Consider the following 10,733-nt stretch of genomic DNA (forward strand, 5'->3'; position numbering starts at 1 on the left):
TAGTACGTTTCCTCCTTGAAGGGCTATGAAATAGGACTACACTGCAGCTCAGTGCAGAGGGGAATGCGAAATGAGGAAGGTTCACACAGGACCCCATCCAAAGGGTCTAGCGATCAAGCTACCCCGAAGGGTCCCATTATAAGACGGTTCCTCCGGCACAGGTGCCGTTGTTCCCAACAGCCACTTTAGCTGAATCTCCACAGACCCAGGTAGTCATGGTCTTACCTTCCATCATGTCTGCATGTCCAGCTGTGGAAACCAAACTAGACCTCTAAAATACCACCCTCCTTGAAGCCTCTGCTCAGGCACTATTTCTCCCATTATCTTTCCCTGACCTCCCCGTCTTCAGGCATTTCCACACCAGTGCACTTGCCTTGTGATCAAACTATATTTCTGCCTCCCTTCAAAACCTAAGAGCAGCTTGATCGTCATTGATCTCCGGGTCAAGCTGCAGCGACTGGTGCATATTAGGGCTTCCATACTGTGTGCTAAACAAATGAATGAATACAACTGAAAAGTTGAGACATGCCAACATCTACTATGTGCTGAGTGCTGGATAAAGAGACAGAGGACATATCCTCTAGTAGCTGATGATCTGGTCAGTAATATGGGCAATGTAAAGAGAGACAGAACGATGAAAGCCAGCATGGATTTACGGTCAAACCAGTGAGCTGCCAGGGTTAGCAGGAATTGGCCCAGCACAAGGGGACAGAGCAGAATCTTGACAGTAGAGCCAGACTATGGAAAGAAAGGTCGCCAGAGAAAGGGGGCAGGAGGGCAAAGGGGGCATGAGGAGCAAAGCCCTCTTACGGAGCTGACAGTATTACGGTTTAGTATATTACAGTATAGACTTGAAGAGACTGGCTTCTGGATGGATCCAGACAAAACTAGATTCAAATCCTGACTCTTTCTATATGTCCTTTAGGCAAATCACTTCACATTCCTAAGCCTCAGTTCTCCCATCCGTAAATTGGATGTTAAAAATAATAACTTCCTCATAGGAATGAGAAAAAATATGTAAAGCCCTGAGCATGGAGCTTACATACAAAAATGTTATTGTTACTATCATTATTCTGTATTGTTAGTATTCTCCTTCCTCATGACTCGGCCAAGACACATTCTGAAGCCTTCATCCTAACAGTGATGGAGGTGAGGTTTGGGGCTGTGAGTGTAGATTGAGGACCAGTGCGAAATTTTTAGGTCTGTTTCTCCTCCAGATTTGATCAAAACTGATAATAGATCGGCTGTGGAATTTTAAATAGAATCCCTGACATTCATTTCAGAGCACTATTAACCAACTTGCCAACGTCCTTATGACACTGGCTTTCTGGAGGTAAGGACGCCTGTAACATAAGAGTCAGGGCACCTGTGGGATGCGACCTAGTGTTCAAGCCTGTGCCTCACGAGCCCCGGTGGTGAAAGTGAGGTCTCTGTCAATGATCTTCCTTTCCTCATCTCCTACTTGCCAGGATAGTCACTAGTAGACAAATCAACTGTCACTCCTGAATTATTTCAGGTTTATTTGTTTCTCTTCTCAGTTGTACTGTCATCTCCTTATGGAGAGAAAGTAGTTACTAGGCATCAGTTATGGCCTCCACAGTACCTAGCAATGCTCAGTCATGTTCTCTTGGTTACTTCTGGCCATTCATCACCAAGAATTTGCCTCTTGATCCTACGATATTCGACTCTATGACACTAAGATCCTATAGACACTATAAAATTCTCTGAGAATGTGATATTTGACACTCTGCTGACATATTACCTAATAGAGAAGTTTAATCAGATAAGCTAGTGAGGCTACCTTGTGAAATACTTTTAAAATTATTTTGAGAAATCGAATTTTAAAATTAGCTGGAAAAATCCCCCCTGGGGTCTGAATTATCCCTACTACTCTTTTAGAAATTTAAAACAAATTCTCAATACCCCCTTCAATAAAACTATTTACCCTGTAAATTTGGGTCATTTTTAATTAAAAAATGTTGAATTTAATTACGCGTTCATTTAAATATCATGAATATGTCATTTATAATGATAAAGCAAATATTCGTTTTGCATATTAAGCAATTTCTTGCGCGAAAAGCAACCACACGGAGAAGAGCCAGCAGACTGGAGGAGCCTCATCTATTAAACCTCCAACTTCTTAGGTAGATTTCTAATTTTGCTACTTGTGACACATTGTATTTTACAGGGAAAAAATAATAATAAATAAATAAATAAATAAATAAATAAAATAATAATCATTTCCACATATATTGTGTTTGGTCCCCTGACCTGCATTCCTCTTCTCCCAGATTTGTGAGCACTAACTCATTCACACTTTTGCATTTGTGGAAAGTTTACTTGACGACCCGCGCCTTACAAAGCGATTCTATTGGTAGAGCATCTTTAGGAGTTCTGTGCAGAGATATTTTTTAAATGATTCTCATGATAAAAACGGCTTATTAGCTGAGTCACCTGGGAAAATTATTTATCCCTTTTGAGCATCCTTCTCCTATCTGAACTGGGGGTAATATTTTCCATCCTTCAGAGCCGTTCCGATGAGATAATAGTAAACACCACCTCTCACAGCGTGCCTGGCACTTCGTAGGTAATTAATAAATTAAAGCGAGTATAAACACCATATCGATGACATTTTATAATTTAGAAAGGGTCTGTTTTTCACTCTTGTTTACTCCGGTCCTTACTGTAAAGGACTCCGCTCCCCGGAATCCATCCACAAGCAGCAGAGGTCCTGCAGGCAGTCCTCTAAATTAGTCAAGAGGTTCTTATAAGAGTTTTTTCATTGTTTTTCTTTTTTTTGAGGAAGATTAGCCCTGAGCTAACTGCTGCCGATCCTCCTCTTTTTGCTGAGGAAGACGGGCCCTGAGCTAACATCCGTGCCCACCTTCCTCTACTTTATATGTGGGACGCCTGCCACAGCATGGTGTGCCAAGCGGTGCCATGTCTGCACCCAGGATCTGAACCGGCGAACCCCGGGCCGCCAAAGCAGAATGCGCAAACTTAACTGCTGCGCCACCGGGCCAGCCCTGTTGATTATGAGTTTTTAATTCTACTTTTTACATATTACCATCCAATAACACTTGCAAGGGCAAACTAATCATTATCTTTCTATACTAACTTTCATATCATAAAACAATGAAAAGTTTGGCTTTGGGGGCTGGTTCTTGGGCAAGGAGGGATCAGAGAGCCAGGAAAAGAATCCTAGTGCTCTCTTTAAAAGATATTATTCTAATATATCGAAAAAACACAGGAGTTTGACTCTCTGTAGATGAGATCTTCACTCAACATCCTTGGAACATGCCCTCACTTTACTGCAATCTAAGCAAATTTGAAAGCTCCAAGCTCATTGTTACGAACCAGATCTGTTGTGACTGCTTTCAAACTAAAAATAGTTTAAAGAATGAAAGAATCAGAGATTTAGTCATCTCAAAGTAATTGTTCTATATGTCATAATTTAGAAAAATACAAATCATAACTTATGGCCAACAATTTAGAGTTCATTTAATATCAGAAAATCAAACTTTTGCTTTTCCAACAATTATAATTTTTTTTTTCTGCTTTATTTCCCAACCCCCTCCACCCCCGATACATAGTTGTATATCTTAGTTGCAGGTCCTCCTAGTTGTGGGATGTGGGACACTGCCTCAACGTGGCCTGACGAGCGGTGCCATGTCCGCGCCCAGGATCCGAACCCTGGGCAGCCGCAGCAGAACGCACGAACTTAACCACTCGGCCACGGAGCCGGCCCCCCAACAATTATCATTTTTAAGAGCACTAAAATTCTTATTAATAAATTCGTTAGCAAGTAATAATAATGTATTTTGACATAACCCCAAACACAAAATTTGCTATGGTTCCATTTTTGGATGTGTTTCAACAAAATAGGCAGAATCAGAATTACGTGGAAATTTTTTTAAACTACGATGGGCAGGCCTTAGCCCAGAGCTCCTGAATCAGAATCTGGGATTGGGAGGCGGGTGTAGAGGGTAGCTGCCAGAAACCTTTGTTTATTTAACTTTCCCAGGATTCTATTGATAAACCTGGTTTCAGACCTATTGCTAGGTCACTTGGTTGACCAGATGACACTAAAAGGACAATAATCAAGCAGCAGTTACGGCAAAGGAAAAGGCCCGATGTTGGAGGATGTTTAGGCTGCATCCTGCTCAACAGCGCTCAGCAGGGTGATCCCCATCAGATGTCTTTGTAGAACTTGGACTGACAGAGTATCTTCTTGTCCCTCTTATGTTTTCACCCCTGTAAATTTCACCTACGTCCCTTCTGATCAACATTTTAGAAAAATGTTTATTTAGAAAAATTAAAAAATCATTTTTTCCGGGCAAATAATTCAAGCAATTAAAGCTAAAGATAAATATATTTAAATCTGTCCAGGCCGAACAGTGAGGATTAATGAAGAGTGGACTACAAATAAGAAAATGTTTTAGGCCCTTCTTTCAGATTATAAGTCTTAAAAGTGTGTTTAAGAAATTTAACTCCTGGTTAATTCTAGAGCATATTATCATAAACTAGTATCTTCTAATTATAGTGAAAAAATACTCTAAGCCCAGGAAAATGTCATGTCTATGATCTTTTCTTGGTTCCTCCAATGAGTGGCTACCTCTCTCACAACTGTGTAATAAAAAATACTTAGTTTAAAAGAATAACCCAGTTACGTAAGTCCAGATTATTACTTGGAAGGAAAATTATATAAAAGTTTTGAGTGACAAATTTATAAAGCACAAATTAGTTCTGTTCCTATATTTAAAATACATGTGCTCAGGCTCCTATCAAAAAAAAAAAAGATACACCTAAGACTTTAAAATTCCACATCATAACATTCAGTTCATGCTTTCTCATCCACATGCTTTCCTACTTTTGTTTAAAATGCAGCTTTGCTTTTCAGTATTCAGGATTTTTCTGTTTTCGTGTGTTTGGGTTATGTTAGTTCTGATGTTAGCTCAGCCTGTCCTTTACCCAAGGCGTATCAGAACCAGCCAAGACCAGGCTCTAGATACTCCCCACTCATAGGACTGTTGGCGCTCCCCTGACAAACGCAATTCAGCTTTCCCGCAATCAAGGGGTTGGGGCTGATCCTGTCCAGAAACGTGCAATTCAGAGATCCTGTCTGCAACTTCCCTGCTCTTTCACACTCCTAAGGTCAGGGGAAGAAGGCCCCTGGAGGCAGCCCTTCCCATCACAGGAGAGCGTCAGTGGTTCAGGAGTTTTTCCTTGTGTCCAGACTAGCTGTGTCAGGCTGAACAGATCACAGCATCTCTGAGTCCGAGTTTCACCAAATATGAAGAAGGAGGGATGATTTCACAGGTCATACAAATCACAGAATCCTCCCGAATTACTTAAATGGCAGTCACTGGAATAAAATGTTTGCCTGAACTCTCTTGGGGTCTGAAGGATCTTATCTAACCAGTGAAGTCTATGTTTACAAGGCAGAAGCAAGAATTTTTTAACACTGTGCAATAAGGAATTTTCAAAGCTACTGAGCACTGGCTCTGCACCCTATTCCCTGAGGCACAATCCTGGCCACTCACTCACTCCTTAACCCCCTGCTGACCAGTGTCTGCCACTGGGAGCCTGGCTTGGCACTTATCCATTTGTCACCAAGTGTCCACCATTCCCCCCAAAACAACACTGCCAAAGGCAGCCTTCCCTTCTCATCTATTTCTCTGGAGTATTTGTGAGTGTTGCCCACCTCCATTTTTTAAAAATTCTCATCTCTCTTTGCACCAGTGACAAGACATCCCTGATGCTCCTTTGCCATTTTCTGACCACTCTTTCTTCTCATTCTTTGGCTCCTCCTCCACACCCACTGTTAAAAAACAACCATTCTTTGACTCTCTTCTCTTTGCCAGGAAGAATCTAGAACCCGAGCTCTCCTATCCGTGTCACTGATTCACTGTGTGGCCTTAGACAACCCACAACCCTCTCTGGTCTTCCTTTGTCCCTGAGAAAGGGCAGGACCTGGATTTGATGATCCAAAACATCCCTTTGAGCTATGCAGGGATAGCTGGTCCAGCCTACTCTCAGTCCTGTATTCCATCAGCATGTGGTACAGTTTCAGAAGCCAGCGCAAGTCTGTGATGGAGCTGAGACTCTGGGAAATCATCCCTTCCAGTGTGGGAAGGAAGTTGAACACCACCTCGTCTGACACTCTCACTTTATAGCTGAGGAAATCTAGGTCCAGCGTGGGCACTCAACTACCTCATAGCAGACATGGGACTAAGAAAGAGGTCTCCTGGGCTCTCAAGTGTTGCCAAATCGGAGCTTATGTGTCTTCCGAGCCTGGCTGAAGTGCATCATGGTATCAGAGTAAAACGTGTAAAACACTTTAAAGCCTTTTCTCCCCTTAAAAAATAACAAATTCTGACTGTAACTCAAAGAACTCTGGAGACAGATTTGCTATAGAGGGTACTTTACACAAAGGAGAACAATCTAATCACACAAAACATCTCAGATTTATGTTTTTAAACAGTCAAAACAGAACATCAAGTCACAGAATACATATATTTACATTAATTCAAATGTCTAAAGCACAATACAGTGAGATCTGCTTAATAGTTCATATAAGATTTACATACACACAAGCATATAAACAAAGATTAGTCTGCTAGGACAAAGGTTTAAGAAGTTACTCAGACATTTTGGTCTTGACACCTACATATTTATGGCAAATAATGATGACTTCGGACTTTTCAGCAAGAGCTTTTGTACAAGGATAGAAAATGCGCAGAATGGAAAGAAGACAGTCACAAATGTACCTTTATTGCACTATTTCTCTTACACCAGATGGGACACGGCATTACCCAGTAAATTTTATCAGCGTAGTCTGTTTACTCTGGTCTAAAATGATGAAATTAGCTGAATTATTCCCAAATCTAACTTTATTTGGTGCTTTACAAATAACTGCTGCTTGGTTCTTCCTTGTACATCTTTTAAAAGTAAAATAGGACACGAACGCTTTTCTTTAAAATAACTCAACTTTGGTCCTAATAAGTTAGTAAAGTCTCTTTTTAAAGAACACTAATACATGAAATTTATTTTTCCAGAATCCTGAATTTTTAAAGAACACTAATAATACATGAAATTTACTTTTTCTTTCAAGAATCCTGAATGAAAGGACACTGTCAGTCATATCAATCATCTCCGGGCCGGCTTTGAAATTGCCAGTGGTGCTAAAGACTAAGATAGTGTTATCTAGACCTTAAACTTGAGAAAACAACCTCATCTTTCTCTGGCATCCTGAGGAACCCAAGTGTTTTATCACATTTCCCATGAACCATTTAAAGAGACCCTTTGATTGTCTTTTTTTTCCCCTGCAATTTCTCCCCAAATCCCCCAAGTACATAGTTGTCTATTTTAGTATATTTGGTTGTCTTTTAAAAAACAAAACACCTTTTCTGTCCTGCTGTTTATTTTGCAGACCACATACAAAGTTAAATATGGAGAGACTGAATTACTACACCGTACAAATACAGGCACAAAATTAAGTGGACGCCACAAAGGGTGTGTCTGAAAACACAGAATTGACGGAATCTGAGTCGGATTTCACCCTTGTGGACTTTAAGATGCCCTCAGCTATAACCGTTTCACTGGCAAAAAGCCTGACTTTCCCATTCTGCCCCGCCGCGGTATCCTTCAGCGGTTCCAAAAACACCACTCTTTTACCAGCACCTGCCTTCCGTTCATCAGCCGGGGCATCGCCAGCCGGGCCGGGATTGAGAATAGATGAGTGGGCATTGCTTTGGTTTAGCATATTTTTTTGTCTCTTGGGTCTACACTTGCAGGGACAGGGCGTCAGATACAGGTACAAAAGTACCAAAACGATACTGGCCACACAGGCTGCAAGCGTGGTGAAAGCTGTGTTGAATGCCTCATGAGCATGGGACCTGTTCACGGTGAAATTGCTCACGTTAATTGTGACATCCACAGTTTCATTCAACAGGCGTTGCCTATTCATGGCAATACAGGAATACACGCCAGCGTCCTCAAAACGAGGACTTTCTATAACCAGAGTTCCATTGGGAAAGACGTGAAAGTTTTCCATCTCTTTATCTGGCTCCAGCAGTCTGTTATCTGGACCCACCCACATGAAGTCCGTATTGGCACTACTGGTCTTGCTGTCACAGTGGACAACCAGCCTTTCCCCGACTTGAGCCTCATGAATAAGGCCAAGTGCACGGAAGGAACCATTGATGATGCTGTCAGAGCAATTCAAAAAGCTATCCTGGAGCAGAAGCACTTGCTGGGAGTGCCTAGAGTCAGACCACAGGCGACAGGTATAATCGTTCTTAAAATCCATCACTGAGCTAAAGTGCCGTCTGTACCAAAAGATGAGCAATGAGTAAAGGGAACAGTCACAGACAAATGGGTTTCCATGAAGGTAGATGCCTCTCAGCTGTTTGCCTGACACTAAATTGATGTGATGCATTGGCAGGGATGGAATCCGGTTATAAGAAACATCTAGAAACATCAGTTCTGCCAGCTTGAACCTTCCAACATACAAATCCATGGGAAACTGCGTGAGAAAGTTTCCACTTAAGTAGAGTTTTTGCAATTGGGAGAGCCCTCCAAACGCAGAAGGATCGAGATAGGAAATGTGATTGTTGAAAAGCAGAAGCACTTCCAGAACCTTCAACTCTTGGAACACTGCGCTTTTCACGGTCTTCAGCTTATTGGATGATAAGTCAAGACACTTCAAATTTGGAGTTGTGGAAAAAGTGCCCGTGGAAATGCTCGTGATGTTGTTATGACGAATAATCAGGGTGTTCAGCTTTACGAACGATACCGGAATCCACTCGGCATCCAGAAGGCCGATTCTGTTATAACTCAGATCCAGTCTCTTAATCAGTCGGAAGAGGTTCCCAGGCACCTTGGACAGATTTTTGTTGGTGCAGCTCACAATGTCAGTGGCACAGATGCAAGCGGTGGGGCACACCCCGGAGGCGCCACGGCTCACAGTCACCGTGATCACCAGCCAACACAGCAGCTCCCTGCAGCCCGGTCTGACAACGCCAGGCAGAGTGGGCAGTGTGTGTAAACGTAAAGACATTATGGTCGCCTCTAAGTCTCTTCCAGGCGCCTTTTCCACCAGCTCAGCCTCCCACCAGTGAACCTGGTAAACAATCAATATTTAAAGAGGAGTGAAAAAGCAAAGTTAACTACCACCAGTTAACCCTTTTAAGTCATACCTTTCTTTCTTTCCAATAACTTTTGAAATGAAGGTTTTATTTCACCCTGGGGAGCCTATGTTGTCTTTTTACTGTTAAACGCAATTCTTCCTGAGTTCCTCCTGCGTACAGACATTTACAGTCACCTTCTATCAATAAAACCGTCTCAACAGCAGAAACTCTATATTTTTGTAAGGTGCATCCTGCGTCGTTTTTTTTAAACTCCCTCCAACAGACACAAAAATACACAAACGCATCCTATAAACAATCAAACGGAAATACTTCGCAAGCCACTCGTCCAGAGAGCAACTCACCGAGCCGGGAAGCCTGAAGGGCTCCGGGAAGAGGCCGCCGACGGTGGTGTCTTCTGAAGGTCTGTGCGTCTGTCTGTCTCCGCCTGTCACTCTCGCATCTTCCGAGTTCCTTTCCCTCCGGCTCCCGGCGGGCGGCAGCCTCTCGCTGCCTCTCAACTTTGGGGAGTTTCAAGAAGCGGCGGCGAGAGCAGCAGCCCCGGGCGCAGGAAACGTCTCCGCCGGCTCCAGCCGCCGCTCCCGGGCTCTCTTCATCGCCGGCTGCAGGGCCCGGCTCGGCGCTCTGGCCGGCGTGTGCCCGCGCACGGGGCGCCCTGCTCCAGTGCCGGCTCCGAGGGGCGGGGGCAGGCAGCCGGTCGCCCCGGCCCCGCCTCTCTGCGCTCCGGAGGCCACAGGACCCGGGGTTCCCGCGCCGCCAGCCGGGTTTTATCCTCGCGCGCCCGGGGTCGGCAGCGGGGCGGGGAGGCCGGTCCCGCCCCTGCGCGTCCTCCGTCCTGCGGGAACCCGCTCCCAGGCTGCGGGCGGGAGCGGGCCGGGCGCGTGGCGAGGGGCGCGCGGCGCGGCGAGGGGGCGGCCGCGCAGCCAATGGGAGCGGCGGCCGGCGCCCCCCTCATTCCCACCCCCACTCCGCCGCCGCCGCGCGCCTTCCTCCTCCAGCTCTTCCCCGGACCCGACTGATGGGCCGCGCAGGCTGGGCGGGGGTCCACCCCGACCCCCAGGCTGGCGGGCCCGGGGTGAGGACGCGCTCAGAACAGGGTCGTGGAGGGGTGGGGGGAGTTTAAAGGGGACACCCCCAGCCCCGGAGGGAGAAAGCGCACCCTTAAAGACCGGCTTCGGAGCGGCCACGCGGGTCGGGTCTCTCTCCCACCCAGGCCACTGAGCTCCCCTACCTCTTACGGCTTTGTTTGGGTGGGAGCCAAGGGTGCTTCCACGGCGCCAAGCGCACGTGGCTTTAAAGGTTTACATAATAAACAGAATCAGCCTTCCGCCTCCACCCACATTTAGGGGTAGGAGGTCTGGGGAAGGAGAGTCGCTCATGCTCCCTCCGGTGCAACAGGAATCTCTCCGAGGGAAGGAAGAGGGAAGGCGCAGCGGGGACACTGCACCTCCCTAGGAAAGTTCTATCCCTTTGCTAACTCTGGTGGTGGCATGAGGGATGGTGCCGAACTCTCGAAGGAGAAGAGCAGGAGAGAAGGCTTAGAGTCGACCTTCCGGCTGCAAAGCAAAGATAAGGGTATTAAGT

General features: G+C 45.1%; 1 protein-coding gene across 2 annotated transcripts; it reads right to left on the minus strand.

Annotated features, from left to right (window-relative positions):
* Positions 1–6,448: 6,448 nt before the first annotated feature.
* On the minus strand, positions 6,449–9,936 carry AMIGO2 (adhesion molecule with Ig like domain 2). 2 transcript variants are annotated; one of them, XM_005611080.4, is made up of 2 exons: positions 9,494–9,936; positions 6,449–9,124 (listed from the first exon to the last, which is right to left on the minus strand). In XM_005611080.4, exon 2 carries the CDS (start codon positions 9,059–9,061, stop codon positions 7,496–7,498), a length of 1,566 nt encoding a protein of 521 aa, XP_005611137.2. In that variant the 5' UTR covers positions 9,062–9,124; positions 9,494–9,936; the 3' UTR covers positions 6,449–7,495.
* Between the last annotated feature and the right edge of the window lie 797 nt (positions 9,937–10,733).

This window comes from Equus caballus, chromosome 6 (assembly GCF_041296265.1).
Source record: "Equus caballus isolate H_3958 breed thoroughbred chromosome 6, TB-T2T, whole genome shotgun sequence".
NCBI classification, from domain to species: Eukaryota; Metazoa; Chordata; class Mammalia; order Perissodactyla; family Equidae; genus Equus; species Equus caballus.

Coding starts and splice junctions, on each gene's coding strand:
- AMIGO2 (XM_005611080.4), bottom strand. CDS start 9,061: ATGTCTTTACGTTTACACACACTGCCCACTCTGCCTGGCGTTGTCAGA.